Source organism: Poecilia latipinna, unplaced genomic scaffold, assembly GCF_001443285.1.
Source record: "Poecilia latipinna isolate Pla-1442-1.1 unplaced genomic scaffold, P_latipinna-1.0 Scaffold1091, whole genome shotgun sequence".
Lineage (NCBI taxonomy): Eukaryota > Metazoa > Chordata > Actinopteri > Cyprinodontiformes > Poeciliidae > Poecilia > Poecilia latipinna.
The window spans coordinates 147318-170080 of record NW_015113707.1 but is presented as its reverse complement, the minus strand read 5'-3'; the positions used below and the strand labels follow the sequence as shown (position 1 = coordinate 170080).

The following is a 22763-nucleotide window of genomic DNA, read 5'->3' as shown; positions in this document are numbered from 1 at the left end:
AATATTTTGATCAGTTGGAACCACGGAGGATTAGTAGTAAACACTTTAGTGGAAACTAATTTGTTAATAAATTAACAAATTGGACTTGAAAATGTTCAGATTAATTTTTATACTTTAATTTCTGTACGTTATACATTATGATAAAATATTATAGTTTATTTACTGGAATGCTTTCTGCTATGGAGGGGTCCCAATATTTAGAGATTATTTATATAGTTAAAGATATTTAAGCAGTTTTGTCTCAGCTTTTTGCTTCTAACTACTCTACTTATCAATTTGTAAATTTTATTGAAAGATGACTGATTTTTTTACTTTTCAGTCTAAGTTGTGTACTTTTATAAAACATAAATGCTTCCAGTATTTCCATATTTAAAAATATACTTGTAATTATCTTAAATGTCTAAACTTCAGCTTCTAAATGTACCAGTTGAGTTAAACCCAGTTGCTGAAGCTGCTCCAACTTCTCCTCTCCTTCAGGACCATCACCATGGTGACGGCAAAGCGTCTGGCTGACATCGGTTACCGCGCTTTTTCTGCCTCAATGATGCTGCTGACGGCATACGGAGGCTACCTGTGTGCGATGCGAGGAATCCGGTACTGGGAGAAGCAGAAACAGCTGCAACTGGCTGCAAAGAACCAGGACCCTGAAATCATGAAAGACTGATGTCGCCTGGACTGGACTGTTACTCCTACTGGACGTTTCCCATTCCTCTAAGCTGTCCGAGTGGTGAAGAGAAGGATTCCTCCCCGAATGTTTATCTGTTCCCACACAGATTTAGTTTTTCTTTTGTTGTATAAAACTTAACCAAACAATGGTAGAGAATATATTTTGCCTTTGTCACATGTGCAGAGCATAATTTCAAGTTTGTATTGCATAAAAATGCCTTAAATAAAAGTGTGACAATTTCTCACAGTTCTGCATTAAAAGAGACACCATCAAACAGAATATATTTGAACATACATTTTTACAAGCACTCAAGTAATCTTTTTCATGGTTCACATATACCTGGAGTTACCGGCTGTGAAAATCTCATACACGATTGGTCTTGGAAGAAGTAGTAAAAACAGTAAAATAGGTTACAAAGTAGCCAGACATTATTGAAAAGTAAGTCCACATCATTTTGCATAACTGCCAACTTCCTGTTACTCATTCAGCAGATTTTCTGTATTTCAGAGCTGATAAAAGCCCAGCTGTAACATGTTCATCTTTATTTGAGTGATACCTGCTGTGGAATGGTGGCACTGTGCAAACTGTTGTAAATAAACCCTTCAGGATAAAAATAACTAAGTTCCTCTGACCAATAAAACTGGGAGAGAACATTCAAACTAACCAATCTCTGCAGTCAAACTCATTAATCCCACCGCCTGGAAAAATAAGGCTACGCAAATCACATGATTCGATTTCCGCACAACGCTGTCAGTGTCTGCACATCCATCCACCGATTCACAAATCTGTGTGCTGTCAGTGTTAATATAAAGTGGGAGAGAGCCAAGCAGGTCAGGCAGACGTAGCTCTTTGGAGGCTGCAGGGGGCGCTGTCGGCTCCTCGTCACCAGCTACTGTGGTTCTGAGTCCGGGCTCTGGCTGCCGCACAATGGCCGTTGGTGCCGTTTTCTCCCTTTAGAGTGTGAGTGGAGGCCTTCCGGCCTTCAGTTGGGCCGTCAGGTTCTTCTTCAGAGCTGCTCTCAATGTCGCTACGGACATCGTTACACACCTTTGGGACAGAAGGCAGAATCCAGTATTAAAACTAATATGAAAAAATAGGCTAAGTATTACTACAATGTAAGTTTTCCTGCTGGTAGCCGTTTGTCTGACTTATTGTTTTATTTGCTGCATTAAGTTTTAAATAAATGTATGAAGTTCCCAAAAAATATATAATTTATATATAAAAAAAAGGACAATTTATAATTTAGAAATATATTTATTGATGTGCCCCCTAAAAAGACTTATTGGTTGAACTGCTCACAACACCCTTAATTGCCACAAGGGGGTGTTGTTGGACAATTTCAACAACACACTCCTGACTAATTGGAAACAGTTGGACATACCTGACGTTCATGACACCAAAACCACATTACTCATCATTTTACAACTCTCCTCCCACTGCAAGCGACACTACAGCCACACTTAATCTTGTTGGAACAAACAGGACAGATGAGATTAAGATCTGACAGAAAGTGCAGGGAGAGTGGATGGAAACTTACAGCCAAACACAGAGAGATGGCAAAGTTGTCAAGCAGACAGAGCAGATGTAGAGAAGTGAGAGAGCAGCGGAGTGGGAGGGCGGGGAGATGGGGGTCACTGGACAAAGATAGAGAGAAAGACGGGATCTCCCACTCTGATTCTGGAGAGGGGGGGGGTCATCTGCAGGGAGAACGAGACGAGAGTCAGGGGCAGATGGGAAAATACGGAGAGAGGGGGAGGCTACAAATCTATCACCAAAAATAGCCATCAGCTTTCTGTGGCAAGACGCAGATGGACAAGTGGCAGTGGGGCTTTTATCTGTTCATCTGTGATACAGTTAGAGGAGCAAAAATTTATTTGACATGAAGTGTCAAATACAGTGAAGTGAAACTAACAGGTGGTGACAAGTCAGAACATAAGTACTGAGTTTAGAGCAGGGGTCTGCAACATTCATAATCTAAAGAGCCATTTTGTTCTCTAAACCATCTAGTGCAGCAAATGTCACATGGTTTTGAAAAACTTATTTAGATAAATATCTACAATAGGAAACTTGTCATTTTTGAAGCTTCGTTTTCTTTTTCAGGCTTTCTGCAAGTTTTACCAACTCCAATAAGACTTTTTAAGAACATTTGAATGGAATTTAAGACCCGTATTACAACAGAAATGTACAAAATGTAATGGACATAAAAAGCTAGCCAGCAATTAGCAGCTAGTTAGCGCTGAGTTGAGTCACAGAAAGCAGAAAAGTTGTTGGTGTATGACTCAGAGTTTTGTGCAACAATAAGATCCGAAAGAAAAACAAAACTAGATGGAATGAGATTCAATAGTCCTGCCACAACACAATTTAAGACCTGTGATTAAGATATTTAAGGCCAACTTATTGTTTTTCAATTAATTTAAGACATTTGAAGGCCTTACTTTTAAATATGTGAATTTAAGACTTCAAGAATTTTTTCTATTTTCATCGTTGAAAATAAAGATAAACATAAAATTTAGCAAAAAGAGGATGGATAACCTTTTCCTGTGGGACAAAAATGATGTATAAAAAAAAAAAAAAAACAGATTCCAACCCAATGACAAAAAATAAAAAAGATATAAATGCATATTACTAATACGTTTAGTGTTAGTCTTTGTGGAATATTGTAGGAATAAACTGAAAAACTGTTAAAACCCAAAGTTTGTTATATCAAAATTTAGAAACAATAGCTGGTTCTTTTTAATTTTTAGCCAAAGTTATCAAGAGACATTTTGGAAGGTCCACTTGTGTCCCCAGAGCCATAGGTTGTAGACCCCTGGTCTGGACCGAATCCATTTAAGGTCAACAGATGTCACCAACCTCCTGGTTACTCAGATTTTCATAACAAAGCCACAAAAAACTGCTTTTGCTTTGGATTTGACAAACAGTAGAAAAAAACAATCAAATTCAAACTTTTGAAGCTGATCTCACCTTTCCTCGCATAATAGCTTTGAAAGCTATGCGGAATATGAGGTAAGCCCAGAAGACGTGCATCACTTGGAGGAGAAGCAGCAAGACATTGAAGACCCACCAGGACGGGTAGGGTCCAATGATGGCCCAACTCTCAAACATAGTAGAGTTCAGGACCCTGGAAACTCAGAAAGACAATCCATTATACAGAAAAAGAACACCTAGCAAAGACAGACCCGTCTCCCCCCCGGAAAGGTTTGGATTTCAGTCCAGGTAGCTTCACCACTCATTCATTCACACCAAGACACTGAATATAGCTGCTCAGGTTACTTCTGCCAATGACAGGTTCCCTGTTGTTGGACTCTGTGGAGGCAGAGCTGCAACTTGTAGTGCTCTGTCGAGGAAACGCAATCATCTAAAAAGCCTTTGTAGCTAACGGTCAACCCGAATCTAAGCGTGTTTTTACACCTGATAGTTCAGTAGACTTATTTCAAAAGGGGACCAAAGTTGCAGTATTTGTTAAAGTTTCAGCTGGTGCGATTCACCCCCCTCGCCTGTGGGGGCGCTGCACCAAGAACTGCTGAAGAAAACATGAGCTCAACATCCTTCAAAATATCCTAATGAGTGTCGTCATACGTTAGAGGGCAGGATTTCTCGATTTCTCATTCACAACACCTCAAACAAATCGACTTTCTAGGCCAATGGACTGGAGTTCGGTTAAAGTGGACTAAAGGCTGAGGCTGGTGTGAACGCAGCCTCAGAGCTCTGACCAAGAAATTCAATGATATGTTGCTTAAATTTTATCGTTCCCTGAAATCCAAAGGCTCAAACCAAACAAAAAATCTCCAAAATGGTTTCCCAAAAAGTGTTTCATGTTCTTGTGAAACTCCAAACCATTGTTCACGAATGTGTCACTAAAACCAAACCAAATATTAAGTTTGAGTGGCTGAAAATACTCACCATACTGGAAATATAACAAGCCGTGTGATAAAGAACACCACACTGAACACAATGAAGAGGGAGTCACACAACCGCTGGTATTTGCTGTAGTTTGCCATCTTGGCTGCCTGTTGGAGAACAAAGACGACAGAAATCAAACATTATGATAAGATGGTAAGGAATGTTACAAGAGGTTACAAAAATATACATACAAAAATACAAGAGGTTTTAAAAATATGCAGTCAGGGTGAATTCCAGTTGAGACATAAACAACTCAGAACTCATAGTTATTGGAAGCTGAAAAGTACCTGACACCACATACATAAATATCTAAAACAAACAAACTCCACTTTGGTCCATCTACCAAAACGATATTATTGTGCAACTTGTGGTTTCTTCAAATGCAACTTTGTAAATGTGCAGTAATTTGTTGCTTCTATTCCTTTTTTTCTGGCAGATTTTTATGTAAACATGCAGGAAATGTTTCAGGACTCCAGAGGGTTGAAGTGACTCATTTTTCCCAAGACACTCACACGTGTCATATTCTTGATCACATTATCATACAAAAGAAACCACTTATAGTGAGCTACAAAGGTAAATGAAAAAAAAAAAAATAAATAAAAGTAATATTTTTACTATATGTAGTTACTAGAACTACACATATGATGCTTATTTCTGATTAGATGTAAGCAGAGACCATTATTTATCATCTCAGGAGTGTTTCCAGATCGTTTATGATCATTACTGACCTCCAGCAGGAAGTCGGAGGCATCGTGGACACACAGCACCAGGCTCCCCACGCGAGCCATGTTGTTGGCGTAAGAAAAGCTAATGAGGCTCACTGTTGCTAGGTGATGGATGAACATGATGAGGAAGTCCTGAGAATAAAACAGGGAGGAGACAGTGATCATTGTTCAGGGTCACAGAACACACACACATTTCTATATACGCTGACTGCAGCTAGATGTGAGAGAAACCCAAAAGAACTGATGCAGAATTACTGAATCACAAGACAAACCAAAACTAGGTTCTGACTAACTGACCTCAAACCATAGAGGACAGAGAGGATGTGCTGATGTGTTATGGTTGGGGAATTTTTTTAATGCTCCACATACATGACAGAGTGTTGCTCTTTGAACTGATGGTGGATGGCTTCAAACACAAATTTAAATTCAGATTGAAATATTAATGGTGTTATCAGCTATTACAATTTGATGTAAAGGCACCCTTACAGAGACCAAGAAACAGATATTTACAAAAATATGCAACAAAAAAAGAAAATCAGTTAATACTAAAATTAAAGAAATACATAATTGGATAATATATTGAATAAAAATTATTCTTATGTTTGGTAAAGTGGTTAAAAACTGTTTAAAGTATGAATGTCTTCATCATATTTAGGGGTGCACCGATCACAGTTTCCAGCTGATCACTGACCTGCTAATCGAGATTTTTTTTTTCGTCAGAAAAGTTTCTAAGTTAGATGTTGGTAAAAATGAGGTGATTATTGTTCACCACAAAACATGCAGACAGACGTGACCAGGTCTGACAGTCAGTCTTCTCACAGCAGAGCAAAGTAGGACAGTGGCCGATTTTCAGACCTTAACAGATGTACATACATTTTGGTTTCACATACGACAAGAATCGGCCAATATCCCAGATTTAATAAAATTTGTGTTTATTCTTGTTTTTAATTTGTATTGTTTTATTATTTATTTATCCATTTTTGTTTTTTATCTCCTTGTAACTGTTCACCACTATATAAAGAAATAAAGTTATTATTATTATTACTAAGGTCAGTGATCAGTCACAAAACGGCAATCAATGCATCCATTGTTCACATCTTTTGTAAAGTGACTAAAAATGTTTACAAATGTCTTCATCATAATCATTTCAAAGACAAAGAGGAGAAAGGTACAACTTAATGTGATTAAATGTTATTTTTAGACTCGTGCCTCTGACAAAACAGCCGAGTAATCGTGTTATTACACCCACAAGCAGTGACTTAAGAGCATGGCGTAAACAAACGACGCACATTTTGGAAGTTTAGGCAAGTAATCCTACACAAAACTAAGAAACAATAATAGAAATATAACACCCATAATTACCTGGAGTTTGTGAGATACTCATATCAGAATCATTTTACATGGGAATAAATTTTAGTTTAAATATCTACACATCAAATTTATGATTTAAACAAACATTAAACAAATAGTGAAGAGGGGATTTTAGAATTTCCCACAACAATAAAGGATGTTGACATAAAAATAAACATCTAATCAAGAAACTCCCTAAGCAGATGTTGTAGCTGCTTCCTCTGAGCATCCAGTAACAAACGAGAGTTACAGCAGCGAACCAGCAAATAAAACCAAGCTAAACAAAATTACAATTCAAGAATCTGCTGCAGAAAACATCTAGAGCTCTGGCATTCGGAGGAATTTCTGCAATTCTAACAGAGTCAGGGCTGCTTCATCCTGCAATCACATGACGCACTGAAAACACAGAGCATTCACAGACCGAGCGCTACGAGTCTCACCACGCCCCTTTAGAGGGGAAAAAACCCACATGTGACCTCACATCTAAAGCTAACCTAACACAGAAACTATAAAACACACTTTGAAGTCTCCCAGCACACCATAATGCTAGCATATACAGCTGAAGGGAAAAAAAGTGCACTCTTTCATGCATTCTCTGCGCCTGCTAAAGGAGGAACAATAGACATATTGACAAATGTCTAGCAGGGAGTGGCGCCTGGAGAGGACCTTCTGCAGTCTGACCTGACAGGCAGATACTCAACCTGAGTTACACTCACCTTCCGTTTTATGTCCGTGAACTGGGAAAACATGAGTGACCAGTAGAAAGCCAGCTCAGTCACATAGTAGTGATAAAGACCTGGGGTCATGACCTGGAGAGACAGAGAGCAGAGGTCAGAGAGCCGATCTGAAAGCAGCTCCAGCTGGTTTTACTGGGTTCTGCAGAAAAACAAACTACACTCAATGCACCTTTTTTATTTAGTAAAATCACAAAAACAGTTAGGAATAAATGCTTCAAAATATATAGAGGATAATCTGACAATTCCTTAAAACTTCTATGTCTGTAATAGAACCTGCAGCACAGTGTCCTGGTTTTATTCCCTAAAGCAAATTCGGCCTTCTGTAGCATTATATAATAACTAGAGCCTTCAAAATAGCAGTTGTGAGCTTAAATGTTATTTTTATCAATCAAATTACAGCAGTTTTTAATCTGTTTGCTGCTAAATTACATTAATCCCTTTTTCAAAATTTTACGATAGAAAAAATTAAACGCAAAATCAGATTTTTGTGGGGGGTTTTTTGCAGTCATGAAAAGTTGTGCGTTTATTACAAATTTTCCGCAAGAACAGTCAAAAACATCGGGTTTCAGTTACTAACTCCCACCTGCAGGTGGCAGTATTTATTACTTCAACTACACTGCTGCCTCAGCCTTGACGTAAAGTTACAGTCGATATGGTGAGTAACAAAAAATCATATTTACAGTAGTACACAAGCGGAAATATTGCAAAATATGTTGCATGTGTTTCTAACCACAAAATCAGTGATTTTAATTGCAAAACAAAAGAATCACAAAAACAATTTCATTTTAAAAAGTGTGTATTGAATGCAATCAGGTATTGATTAATATTTTCACAGTTTGCTAATAGGTTTTATCAATACATTCTGGCACAAGCAACCTTTTAAGAACATTTCTGATTTTAATATTTAATCAAAATGAAAATGAGTTTGACACCTCAGAGGAATCCTCTCATCCTCAGTATTAGCCCAGAAAAACCCGACCGTTGCATTTCTAAGGATTTATAACCATTTAACTCCTCCCCCGTTCACAATAAAACTAGTTTCTTGCTTAAAGTGTAGCGACCCATTGTTGTGAAGCGAATATATGAATCTGGTTCATTCAGATTCATTTCAGTTCAGAGGAGTGAAGGTCAGTCATTAAACATACGCAGATGCCCCAGGCGGGAGACAGGGTAGCACAATAACATTTTTCCGACATCTTGCGGTTTACATCGCCATAAAGCCCAACCCTAATGGCCCTACTGAGTGATAAGCAGCAACACAACCATCGGCCACGAACGCTGATGATGTTGATTCAGCACAAAAACACAAAGAAATAGAGATTTCTGCCCAGTACAAGATTCAGTGCAGAGAATCTGGTCTTTTTTGCTGTTTCGTTCATCCTACCCGAGGCAGAAACAAGCAGTTTTAATCTCATCCAAAGGGAAACAACAGGAACATGTCTGAAAGTTGCCTGACTGCATTTCATGAGAGTGGCATGTATTCAAGGAGAGGCAGTGGAGTGAAGGTAAGCAGATAAAGCTGTTCCAGTCTGATGGCTGGTTGCTCAGATGTGTGATAGTGGTGAAACTTTATTTAGAATGGTATGGGAGGAGAAAAGGGTCAATACTAAACCCATCAGAAAAGATGAATTTAAGACTTTTTACAACTGTGCGGACACCCTGGATTCGTCTCGTTTGTTATGAGAGTCCCAAGACGAGTAGCAAGTCAGAGAAACGCTGGCTGAGTTATTTAAATGGAATGTTTTTATTAGTTTGCACTTTCTGTTTATATAAACTTTTGCTTATTTTCCCTGTCTGAGCCTAATGATTAATACTTTATTAAAGGCAATTTTGTTAAGAGATTTGTTTGTTTTTCTTGGGGGGGGGATATTTCAAAAGTCTTCTAGTTCCAGTGTCCTTTAGAAATTAAAGTTGATTGATTTTGAGAAGGCGTATTTACATTATTAGGTCGTTTTGAGATCATTTTCAACTAATATGATAATGGCATAATAATGGAAGTACACTTGGGTTTCTCACAATTACAAATTTTACTGGACAATAAATTGTTCCAAAACTTATTGCAAAAAACCAATAAATAATGTTGTTTTGAGACCATTTTCAAATAATATATTGATGTCATGATAATGCAAATTTGGCCCCTCAAAGACAAATAAACTGTAATTTAGAACAGAAAACTCCACAGTGCAACTGGTAGACATTTTAAATATCCAAAATAAAACAACAACCAAAAACATAAATAAAAAGGAAAGAAAACACACAACCGAAACCAAGAATAAAATGGATTATAAAGAATCTTAACAAAATTGCCCTTCAAAAAATATAAATCAGAATGGAAATAATTGTGCTCATCTTGATTAATTGGCTTAGTGACAGGCCTATTCCATCAGTGCATCAAATGAGCTAAATGTTTACATCATTTGATATAATAACAAATGATCCCTACAGGGCAAAGATATTTGTAAAGTGTTTTGATTCTTTAGTCTAAACTACATTCACACAGTCCTAGTTATACACATCTACCCACTGAGCTCCATGGAAACACACACGCACGCACGCACGCACGCACGCACGCACGCACACACACACACACAGACAGAGAGGAGAACTGGTGTGTATCTGAGGAAATGTGGCCTGTTATCCTCCCATGTTGTGTCGACATCAGAAGCCAGAGACTGAACCAGACATCTTTTTATGGGTAAACAGCAACTAAGCCTCTGAGTCACAACACAGCTGATGTCTAGTCCTACAAAATATTGGACTAATATGGTTAACATGTGAGAGCTGCATCCTACCTGATAGGGGTAACCGTACCAACAATGGCGTGTATCCCACATCCACGGACACTGGAGGCAGAAAAACAGTAAAATCAGCAAACAGAAGCTTGTAATCCTGGATTAACAATGGATTTATAATGGCATCAAAGTCGGTGAGCTACCTGCCACAGAAACTGGAACCCATAAATAAATATCCCCAAATAAAATGAAAACCTCCACCTAGAAACCAAAACAGAGAAAAAAAAAACCCCATTAAAATCCACCAACGCATTTAAACAGGAACACGCCTCCACTCTAGTTAGCGTTAAACCTACATGCTCTCGCAGAACTTGGTGTGTGTGCTGGGTTTATCCTGATTCCTGCGGTGCCTGAACCAACGCTGGACTTTTCGCACCTCCCAGTCCAGCTGCTTAGACAGGCCATCCAGATGCCGCGAGTCTGGATTCTGTCACCAGAGGGTGGAAAAAACAACAATCAAATTAGTGTGGAATGAGGAGTTTGAGCTAAAAAAAAAAGGAGGAAAGAAGCAGATAAAGGAGAATGGAGGGACATTATTGAACTACTGAATGTACTGGTAGTTCATAATGTGTCTCAGAGTTTAGATTAGGATCCTTTCTTTGTTCCTCAGAGGAAAACCTTTAGTGTATCAGCAGCAAAGTGAAGGGGAAATAGAGGCACATTAAAAATAGATATATTATACAAATATACACAAAAAATCTATACAGGTATGATGTACGGCTGAAATGATTAATCAAAACATAAAAACATGGTATGTTTTTATGTTTTAGACAAGGTGTCCTTTTTTGACAGAAAAATATTTTTTCTGTAAAAAACAAATCCATACTTTGATGTTCTTATATATTTTGTAAAAAAAAAAAAAAGGCTGAAGTGGTTCAATGAAAAATCTACAGAATGTGCCCATATTTTATCTGATTAATCGTCAGAATAATCAATAACTAAAATAATTGTTGGTTGCAGTCCATAATATGATGATTATGCAGTTCAAACAGGTTTTAAAAATAATAATCTGAAACAGATGTTCTGAACTGATTAAATTGAATGTAATCAGTAAATAGCAAAGCCATAACTAAGTTTTTTTCTATATTATTTTAAGCTACCAAGGAAACAGAGGTGTTACAGCTAGTTTAAGTTTAGTTTATTATTGGAATGAAACTTTATTTTTGTTTTCTAGATATTAATTTAATGTTCTGTTTATTTTACTCATACATTTCATCTGAAAAGACCATGCTGTAGGAAGTAATTTGATTAACAAAAACTAAGTTAAATAACTTATTTAAAACCAGAAGCCTCATCAGCATACAGGGAAGAGGAAAATTACACAAATTATAAATGGAACTGCAGATTTGAGAGCTTGAATTGCACCAGGCTCTTCTTCTGAACCCAGAAACCAACCTTAGTGATGGAGGTGAACACCTTCTCCAGCACCGCGTTGGGCTGCGCTCTCCTTCCAGGGCCTGGGTGGATGTGGAGACCTCGGGCGCAGGCACTGGCGATAAATCTGTGACATAAGCCAGAAACAAAAGGTCCCTGGCTGTTTGTAAAACATGCAAACAGAATTTAATACCCACATCACTGCTTGACTTTCATTCAACAAGGAAGGGATGTTAATTTGCCTTGAATCAGGGAAGTTGTGCTTTGAGGATTTGACTATACAACCTGAAATAAACATCCAGCAGCTGAGCTCATGTGCAGCTGAACTACGGTTGGATATTCTTTCCAAGCTTAACGCTGATCATATTTATTTTTGATCAAGACATTATTGTTCTAAGCTGAATGCAGTGGGAAAGTTTAACAGTAAAAGACAGAAGTCAAACAGAGACAGACTTTGGTCTCAGAGTGAGATTCTTCCAGCAGAACAGCAGACAGGCCCTCCAGAAACAGGCCAGTATAGTTAATGAGGAAGCAGGACAGCTGAAGAAACAAGCTTCGTTAAAAAAAAAACTTCAACATTTGCAATGCTCACCTCTTTTTATGACACAATCTGCAGTTAGACTTCTTTAAGTGGAGACTTACATTTTAATGGCAAAAATATATCCGTTTTTTTTTTTTCTTTTTACGTTAAAAGACGAACGTTTGAAAACATTTTATTTGTGTGAACTGTTCTGGAGGATTTTCCAGCAGGATGTTGGTTGATTTAACAATCAAATTATTTTCAGGCCGCCCTCACGTTATATTTAGACAAATCCTTTAAGGCGTACTCAGTCACTGATTTGCCTAATCTTGTCTCTGAAAAATGCAAAAGAATATTTTAATTTAGTGAAAACTAAAGCTCGCACAGCAGTTTTTCCATTTTGTTTTCACAGGACTCTGAAAAGAAGATACCAAATGAAAATCACTTTACACAGCACAAAGCAAAAAGTCATAAAATGATCAAATGTGATTTCTTTTTTCTCCCTTAATTTGTGTAGCATGTGTAACCGTTCAAAAGAGAAATAAATTAAAGTGGGTGTTCTGGTTTTTCATTTTTTGCAATAACCTGCTTGGTAAAAGTGACTCCTAAAAGCTGCCGGGTTTAAACTTTGTCTGGGATCCAAACACTGACATTCTACTCTATTATAGCACTCATTTATTTTACCAGTTACATTTTGCAGTTTTGAAAAAAAAAATCATATTAATCACTGTTTGCTATTCAATTATTAATTGATTAATATATATATATATATATATATATATATATATATAAATCAACAGATTAGCCCTAAACTGAACTGATTTTGACTCCAGCAGAAAAGACGAATGCTGTGTTATTGCATTTTATCCAAGTTAATATTTCTTTCTTATTTAAAAGAGCAACTGAATTACTTATTTGCATGTTTAAACATATATCTAATATTTTATAAAATAAGCTTAAGTGGTTAAATGAAAAGTCTGCAGAACATGCAAAATTTTTATCCGATTAATCGCCAGAATAATTGACTACTAAAATAATTGTTAGCTACAGCGCTGTAATTTCCAGCACCTGATCTGCACAATGCAAACCTGCAGCAGGCTTTGCTGCATGATGAGAAAAATCAGAGGGAACCAAAAATCTTTGCCGTTAAAATGATGTCAAGTTACTTCTTACACTTCTGGTCCTTCCCATTTTTACTGTCACTCATATTACAAGAACTTGATTTGTTCGTTTTGTCCTCGGGTAACTTTCAAAGCAAAAATGACAAACATGCACATAAAAAGCAGCGGTTTAGATAACTGTTACACATGTCAAGCTGCAGTACGGGTTCCACCTATAACCATTAAAAGTTGAAGGTTACAAATCACCTGTTTGGGATTTCTATGCATTAAAAAAAGATTAAAATACTCCTGGTTTGTCAAGTTAATGTTGACTGCAGTTTGAGTCCATGCAATGAATAAAATGCCTCAGCTGTGTAACATACCGATAACTCCAGATGCAAACAAAACAAAACCATTTTTGTAGAGACGGTAGGTTGGACAGATGGGTTTCACTGTTATGACGATGTTAAACATTACTCAGAGCAATCCACGTTTTACTGTTCAAAGCCTTAACAAGCACAGTCCACCCTGCAGCTATCGTGTTGGACGTTTTGATCCACGTATAAGCGCCATCACGATAAGGTGCTGAACGGGATGAATTGTGCAAGTCTGATTCACCCTGAACTGGCACCACAAGTTAGCTTTCCAACAATCTCAATTAAATTGTTACTCAATCCCGTGGATGAGCTCAGCGATGGGCAACAACCTCGACTCTTGTCTGGACAGGTCCTTCACATTTCTGAAAGGAACAAAGATGACTTAAGCATAAATCCGATGGAAGTTGAAGCACGCAGCCCTAATAAGCAGAAGGCAGCAGCAGGAAGGAGGAAACTAAAAAAGCCATAAGTTAATCTATTTATGTCAAATGTCCAAACATCCCTGCTCCTTCTCAGAAACTGACCCCCACCAACATACACAACGGCTGTGACCAACCAAGAGGCTTGGTGTGGTCTGTTTACACGGACGCTACCCCGACACTGGGACACTTTCCAGTTTGACAGCTTGGCTCAATTCATATCGCACAATTTCATTTTTTAACCAAGTTCATCTGACTTTTAAAATGTTTCTACCCAGATTCTACATTTCCAGAAGTTATAAAATACACTGCAACAGGTGCCTGAACATGGTTCGGGAAAAATGTTTAAATGCACAACATTTCCATTCTGTTTTAAGTATATACACTCACTTCCTGGATAAGGTGAAAAACCTGCTGAAAGATGAGGAAACGTAGCAGGCAAAAGAAGTCTGCAGACGTGTAATCTCAGTTCGAAACCCATGACACGGCTTATTAGAGCATGTACACACAAGGAAGCTTGGCTGTGCACATCTACAAAGTCAGAGCCAAGAGCAAAGCAATGATTAAGATCAAACTAGAATAAACTGGCAGAGAGGAAGGGGGGCTGCGCACAGATATATTTTAAGGAGCAAAATCCCTGCACATGAAATGGGAATTTACTTAATAAACCAAGAACACAATGCATACCAGGGACAAATATCAGGAATTAATCTTTAAGTATACAGACACAAATAAACAGTCATTTCCTGAAAGAACACACTCAGAGTAGCATTTAAGCCAAAGTTGTACAAAAAAATTATACATTCTGCATTTAAGATAAAAAATAAAACTTTTTCTGTAAATCTGTTCGACCTCAAATGTATAGTTTTAGCTTCACCTGATTTAAATTCTGTAATAAAAATCTCTTATTAAGCAACTTTTACTATCCAGTTATTAATTAGTTAATCCAAAAAGTAGTTAACAGATCAGCCCTACACCGATTAGGCAGAAAAGAATGAGCTTTTCACATGTTGGTGTTGGAAGTATTGTTCTAGCTGCATCCTTCCTACAAATGATCAAACGTTCACTAAAGGAATGCTATATTAATGCATTTTGGGCATTAAAATAAAAAAATGAATTATTTGTTCACTTGCATCTTTTAATGCACTTCTAATATTTTATAAAAATGGCTTTAAGTGGCTAAATGAAAAATGTGCAGAATGTGTCACTTTTTGTTTATCATTATTCACCAGGATACCTTCATTGACTTCTAGAATAATCATTAGTTGCAGCCCAAGTGAAACTCAAAATCTTAATGAATGTTGTGCAACCACTTTCAGACGGATGGAGATGGATACTGGTTTTCTGTGTTTTCCTGGCTGTTCTTTCATAAACATGTTTCGCTGCAGCGTTCCAGACTCAAAGGCCTCCACCTAGTCGAACCTGTTCTGATGCACTGTGCCTGACGACTCAGTGGCGTGACTCTCACCTGTCGGCTCATAGGTGCAACAAACCTGACCCTCCCAAACTGCACTCTGCAAAACAGAAAGGCCACAACCGACTCGGCTCCAACAAGTTGCATCAAGGGGTCTAATGTTACACTCGCGGCTCACTCCACATGATGGAAAACTGAGTTTTGAGAGCAATACTGCAGAGAAACAAAACTTTTTACACTATGTTTGCTCACTGCTGCAGGACTGGTGGTAAAATACTTTAACAGCCTAAACTGTAAATGTTGTGCTTAACTATAAGAGACAATAAGGAGGTGGAATCAAAAGTGTTGTTTCCGTCAGTTAAAGATTCACTGTGGGTGTTACTCTGACAAAGCTGCTGAAGGCAATAAAATTTATATGCACTGTTGATGCTGTGTGTGCTGTTCAAAGGTTAGATACTGAGAACTGGGCGGATGAAAGAATAACAATTACTACGATGTAAGGAACTTCTGTTGCGTTAACTTCCTAAAACAGTTCAAGCACCTGACGTCACTGGAAGAGAGGCTCTGGACTCTATTAATGCAGGTGAATAAGCAGATTTGTATGTGTGCATGTAGAGCTGAAACAATTAATCAGATTAAGAGATTATTTATATCATCATTAACTGATCAATTAATTGTCAACTGGAGTATACAGACTCAAAAAAATGGCATTTGCTGAAAGCACAACACAGTCAGAGCAGTGATTAAGCCAAAAACACACAAAAAATGTCATATTGCACAGTTTTACCTTCACCTGACTCAAATTCTGCAACAAAAAAATCTATTATTAAGCACCTTTTGCTGTCAAATATTTTGTCAATCAAAAAGATATAGATTAGCCCTACACTGGAACATGTCAATTAGATCAGAAAGGAGCTTTTCACATGTTGATGTTAAAAATATTTTTAACATTGTTTGCTTCAAATGATAAAGGAATGCTATTTTATTGCATTTTAGGCATAAAATCTTTATTTTCCGAAAAAAAGAACTGAATTATTTGTTTTATTTTTATTGCCTTTTTAATGTATGCAGAACACTATAAAAAGGCTTAAATTGCTAAATAAAAAAATCCCCACTAGGTTTTTTAAACTGATTAATCAAATTAATCGATTCCTACAATACCTTTTAGCTGAAGCCCTACAGTGTAGAGAAGTTAATTCAAGTAGAAAGAGCTGAGCTTTTCACATGTTGATGTTAGAAATATTTGTTAGCTGCAGAGGTTTTCTTTGCTACAAGCTGTCAAGCGGACACTAATGAAATGTTATTAGTTATTGTTATTTAGATAATGAAATGTCGAAACTCAATTATTTATTTGCACTTTTAATGTATTTCAAAAATTGTGTAAAAAAAAAATGGCTACATAAAAAAATCTGCACAACATGCCAGGCTTTTTATCCAATTAATTGTTTGAATAATTGTAAGAATAACTGATTACTAAATAAACATTAGCTGGAGCCCGACATTGCATTCATGTTAATTCAAGCAGAAATGTCTGAGCTTTTCACAAGCCTGAAGTACTTTTTCCAGCTGCAGATGCAATCTGTGCTACTGATAAAGCGTACACTAATGGAATGTTAGAAATGTTTACTTTTCTTCTTAAAAAGAAACTGAAATTATTTGTTTATTGTATTTTTTATGCATTTAGCCTTTTGCATAAATAATGACGTTAAATGAAAAATCTGCGGAACATTTTTTATCCAATAAACTGATTAATCGTTAAAGTAATTGGTAGCAGCCTTACGAGTAAAATCCTGCCAACAGCAGGATGCCTTATGTTCTCTGTAGAGTGTCGTGTAGCAACCGAAGCTGTGCTGTCATGTATTCTGCTGATGAATAAATAAATGAATGAAGGAATGAATGAGTCGGTTTGATCTCTGAGGTGTCGGGCGTCAACAGAGAGTGATCGCTCTCTGATAACACCCTCCAGCATCAGACCACACTCTCTTTGAACACACCTTCACGTCAGGAGTCTGGCAGCTCTGGCACCTGAGACAGATGGCAAACAGCCAGGTGCATCTTACTGAACACTTGAACATCTCGGTCCTTTTACGCCTCCAATATCTGATCGTTTCTTATTTACAGTCACTTGACCACGACTGGATTAAAGCAGATAAAGGCACAAATAATGCCGTTGGCGCTACCTGCATAACACCGGCATTACAGCGATGTTTAAAAACCTGGACCATGTCAATCTGCCCTACCCGTTGTGCATAAGAGCTTAGAGGAGCTCCGGCTAGTTCCTGGATGTTTCTATATATAATTTGCAAAAAGCAGAAAAGAACTTCCTGGTGTAGGTGTATGTTTGTTGTCACACCACTAGCTAAAACAGAAATTCAGTACTATGGGTAGAAACCCATTGACACTTTTTTGGTTCATCTTCATTTCCACCTGAATGAATGGTTTGACCCCCAACATGGCAGCAGAGGTTTGAATGAGAGCAAAGATCCTGGAAACGGTTTTAGGAAAATTTGCATTTTGAACTAAGTGGAAAATGAGCAATGCAGAAAACTACTGGATCAAAGGTTACATAACATTTAAAGGTTAACGTTTGTTCCTTATTTCAATACTCATATATTCAACCAAATGTGTCCGACCCATGAAAGCAAATCTATTCAGTTTAATTCTACACTTCATGCTCTGAGTGACGTCACGCTTTCTCATTTTATACATCATATTTAGTTTTGAACCATTTGACAAAGACAGTCAACCTATTGTTTTCATCAGTTTCAGTTTTTTTATTTTACATTGGCTCCTGTATTCCTAATCGCACTGACTAAACAAATTAAAGTTGTTTTTACATGTTTGACCAAGCTTGTGAAGTTATTGGAATACTGAAGTGTGTTGTACTGGTGCAGAATTATAAATAAGTGTGTAATTTAGTACATTTAAGTATGTGGTCAAAAATAGAAATACTTTCAGTCAATTCAGAGCTGTTTTTCTTTATAGAATCTGTATCAACCAATACTAACCTCAAATATCAGTATCGGAAGTGAAAACATTGGATTGGTGCATCCTTAGGTTTTTTTTGCAGGACATTTGCATAATATATTTCTCTAACTTGTATCTTGTTTTCATAAAACATTACAAAGTATCCCAAAGTACGATGAGGGTGAAAAATCTACATTTTCATTCAGAGCCTGACTCTGAAACCTTGTGTCAAAAAATTAAATTAAGGCGTCACAATTACGATCAGATACAATAGAAATAAGTCAAAAAACAAAAACTACCCGTGCAATAACTGGCCCTAATCTTGGTGAACGTTTTGTTCTTGTAGGACCTCTGACTTACTGTGCATGGCGTCAGGAGCCTTACAGCGGCTTCTTGGTGTCCTGTACCAGCATGATGGAGTTCTGTGGGTTGTGGTGTTTTCTCCTTAATCGGTTCAGTTAGATATGACGCATTCTATGGATGCTAGGAGTTTCTGGAAGCTGGGCCACTTATAATTATTAGTCATCTCATTTCCATGTACTTTACTTCTAAGGAGCCAGACTTTATTGTCCTCTTTTAAAGGGACCTTGAACAGTTGCTACTCAGTCTCCAAAAATGTATGCGGATTAAGGACAGAAGTTAAAGTGTCAGGCTTAAAAATGATGTACATCAGATAATCAGAAAGTCTGTCATGTCTTTAATCAATAATAATAATAATAATGATAATAATAATAATAAACAAGTAGAGGTGGTGCAGTGACTGCAACTTTCAAGCTGATCACAGATTTTATTTTTTTTTTTAAATTCTTTACTACCAATACTGAATCTTTTGGTGCCTAAAAAGTGACAGTCATTAAGTTGGCAACAGTGAGGTGATTATTGTTAACTACACAGTGCAGATGTGACCTGGTGGGCGGGCCTGTCTGTCAGGGGGAAAGCGGCTGATTTTTAGATAAGATTTGTTTCACATGTAAATATCGACCGATCGCTGACCAACCAAAATTAAGAAAATCAGGGACGATCAATCTCATCAATCAGTTCACCGCTAAAAAATATAATGATTCTGAAGACCAGAGACAAGGCCTGAAAGCTTCAGAAATAATTTTTTTTTTGTTAGTAAAACGCAATTTAAATTTGTGAATTTGCATTATTTTTTCTATATTTTGTCAATTTTGCAAAAGCATTGTTAAATTGTCTGTAATGCATAGAAGCATCCCTTGGGTTTAGGTGCATTTATAGCAAAAACGTTTCCCAAAAGTAGTCCAGAACTAGACTGAAAATGAATGGAAAAGCAGCCAGTGTCAGAGTCTAGAAAACACAAATAAGCCTCAATAAACAGTCTTCAACACCCATTTAAATGTTTACAGTGACGTCTGGCATTTTGAGAGCAAAACAAATAAATAATGGAGAATTTCTGACTTTTACACAGAGCTATTCCTGTACCTAGCACTAACCAGCAGAGTGAAAGAAATATCTCACCTTTTTAGGTCAAAAGGCTTTTTCTATCTTACCATAATTTGCATAGCAAAAATGTCCACTGCATGCTTAAGCTACATCATGAATATAGGCAAAAAAAAACAACATAAAATGCAACTAGTGAATGAAAAGTTGGTCTAACCCTGACCACCAAAAATAAAAAGAAAGTGAACGAGTTGTCAGATACTCTCTTGCACAATGAACTAACCATGCTGATGACCAATGAAACCAAAGATTTTAGATTTTCTGTTATTAGTGGGTTTCCTGTTCCCGTTTGGGGAGCGTCAGTTCCCATCAGCATCGATCACCATCAGTTTTACACTTGATGCTGTTAAGTTTGACCTCTGTTGTCTGGTGAAACTGCTCCGTTCAGTTTTGAGACTTGACTGAGTTTACAACACACACCTACAGATTCAGTAGACAGTCCTCAAAAAGCATGTGGAAAATGTTTTCTTAACTATAAAGTTAGCCTTTGAACAAGGCTTGGCTGGCAATAAAATGGTTAACGTCTCATTAGTGGAACTATACTCAATACAACAAACCTTGGTTTGAAAATTAAGAAACCCTTCAGGTTCTTAGTTTTTTGGTAAACGCAGTAACAGACTGGCGTTCAAAAATGAAGGAGATTGTGGTGTGTGTGTGTGTGTGTGTGTGTTACTGAAATTCTGTTACGAATCCACGAGGCTGGACAGAGTCCTTGTATCGTAATCAGTCATAGTAGGCTCTGTCATAAGATGTGTAACTTCACATGTGATGTAAACTGGATCAGCAGTGGCACTACCTTTAATATGAATCAGTCGAAATCAACTTAAGACATGTGATAAGCAATAATAGTAATTATTTTCGAACTAAGAAAGTTTTTATTACACTTTATTTTATGTTATTTATTTATTGCCAACCGTCCGTAAGATAGTCTTTAAAAAGTGTGAAAAACATAATTTAGAGACAACAAAACTGCTGTTATTTAACCTACGATAATTAACGAATCTCTTATTTAACTTCCAGACAAAGATACTGGTCCTCCTAATCCATCATCATCCGCTGATGGACAAAAAAACGCGCAACAGAACAACTTGGAGAGCTTTACTTTTCCCCCCAACAAGCCGTTTTGGACAATACGAACCTTTCGAAGAGTATCCTGACAATAAAAATCCCGAGAGCCAGCGGTAAAGCAGCCAACAAGTGTCCAGCTTTGGGATACTCCACCCCGGGAGCGGGGTCCGCCAGATCCGCCCAGGTTACGTTGTGCGGTAGCCAGAACCTCTCGTTCCAGAACCAGGCTGAGAGAGCAGCCATTTTTCGCCGCCTTCCCGTCCCCGGATGCTCGGAGGAAAGTGGTTTCTCAACTGAAAGAGACGGCACGTTAACCTCGTTGGACGCCTCCACTTCCCTCCCAGCAACACTTGTTTGACTTGCTACACTCAACTTTACCGCACCGACATCAAGCCGGCCGCAGTACGCCTAAACTTCCGGCGAGGACTTTCAAATCAAGATGGGGCGTTTGGAAATCATTAAAATACGATCACATTTATTTTATTCATTACCATGATAGGTCGCGAGTGAAAGAGAACGGTAAAAACACTACATTAATAAAAAAAGAAAAAGAAAAAATGAGCCCGCCTGAGGTAAAATCAAGCAAAGCTGCTACTAATGGTGCAGTCCAGTTACCTCTAAAGTCAGAACTTGAAGCTGGAAGTGACGTCACACCCGAGTTAACGGCTCTGAGTGGGAAGTGTGGTTTGTGGCGGATTTTCGGGGTGTGTTGCAGATGTTTTTTATCAAGCGACTTTTGACTAAAACTGGAGCGTAGCACCTACATTATTGACACAACTCTGCATATTAGATCTCGAAGTTAGTATTTAAAAAATTGTCCAATTATCCCGAAGTTCAGCCTTGGGGAGACATTCCAGTTGTTTTTTTTTTTTTTTTTACTTAGAAATTGGAATTTAGGAGTTCTGGCTACAAATAGAACCCACCTTAACATTACCAGGTACAACTGCAAGCCCAAATGAGAAGTTAGAAAAATAACTTTAACTCTTTTATTCAACTGAAAATGTATTCAACATGCTATAAATAATAAAGAAAACAATCATTAATATGATTGTGAAGTGAAGTAATGCATACACTGTCTCATTTGGTGAGCTATAATGCAAATTATGTTAAATGTAGTTTTTCACAGATGGATAGTATTAAGCAGTCCAGTGGTGCTCTGGTTGGTGGGAAGTGGGTCTCCCAAATTCAAATTCTGGTCAAGGCCTCATATAATCTTAAACTGGCACTGGGCAGCAGCCATATTTATTTTTACCCATAGTTTATTTTGTCACAGGTCTTCCATATATTCAAAAGTGAAGCATTATTATTATTATTATTATTATTATTATTATTATTATTATTTTGTTCTGAAGCTACCGCCGCCTATCTTCCGGTTGTGTTTGGGTGTTTGCGGCTAACTTTCCGGATCTTTTGCTGTCGCCCTGAGACGAGAACAATTGAGGAAGTGAGGCGAGTCTCTCCTCCCGCTGAGGGGCTGGGCGCAGTGCATGCATGGATTCCTTCTCAGCTCACCTCAGTTTAACTCCGGCAGTCAAGCTGTTGTTATTATATTTTATGTTTTGAATTATTCAAATATGCGTGAGCAGCTTGTGTTATTTTTGATCCGCCTGATAAGTTATCTTATCAACTACTGTATTAAACTCATGAAAGGATGACTATGGGTTGTCGCAGACTATGATTGATGTGCTCGCACCCCCAAGTGGTCGAATTTTGTATTACAGCCAGAAATTGTAACGTATTCTGTTTGCATAATAAAAGTTAACATTTCCCGCCAAATGTGTAGTAGTAAATTGCTATTTTTATATAGAAATCTCACATATATTGAAATTGTACACACATTTTTTTGAGATAAACAATGAGGGGAACATCTCTCTATTTCTGCTGACAAA

At 37.5% G+C, this 22763-nt stretch overlaps 2 protein-coding genes across 3 annotated transcripts in view; one reads left to right on the top strand and one right to left on the bottom strand.

Annotated features, from left to right (window-relative positions):
• LOC106959526 (cytochrome c oxidase assembly protein COX14 homolog) overlaps nucleotides 1-913 on the top strand; it is a 10875-nt gene extending 9962 nt beyond the window's left edge. The window contains exon 2 of one of the 2 annotated variants that reach the window (XM_015052144.1): nucleotides 477-913. In XM_015052144.1, coding sequence (XP_014907630.1) covers nucleotides 488-664 — 177 coding nt within the window. In that variant the 5' untranslated portion in view covers nucleotides 477-487 and the 3' untranslated portion in view covers nucleotides 665-913. The remainder of the gene's footprint in view (nucleotides 1-476) is intronic. The other variant, XM_015052143.1, reaches the window with a different exon arrangement.
• Nucleotides 914-917: 4 nt separating this feature from the next.
• Nucleotides 918-21295, bottom strand: cers5 (ceramide synthase 5). Its single transcript, XM_015052138.1, has 10 exons — nucleotides 20945-21295; nucleotides 11570-11675; nucleotides 10471-10601; nucleotides 10318-10375; nucleotides 10175-10225; nucleotides 7362-7454; nucleotides 5299-5427; nucleotides 4571-4677; nucleotides 3632-3788; nucleotides 918-1714 (listed from the first exon to the last, which is right to left on the bottom strand). The coding sequence occupies exons 1-10, from the start codon at nucleotides 21115-21117 to the stop codon at nucleotides 1550-1552; spliced, it is 1170 nt and encodes a 389-aa protein (XP_014907624.1). The 5' UTR covers nucleotides 21118-21295; the 3' UTR covers nucleotides 918-1549.
• Between the last annotated feature and the right edge of the window lie 1468 nt (nucleotides 21296-22763).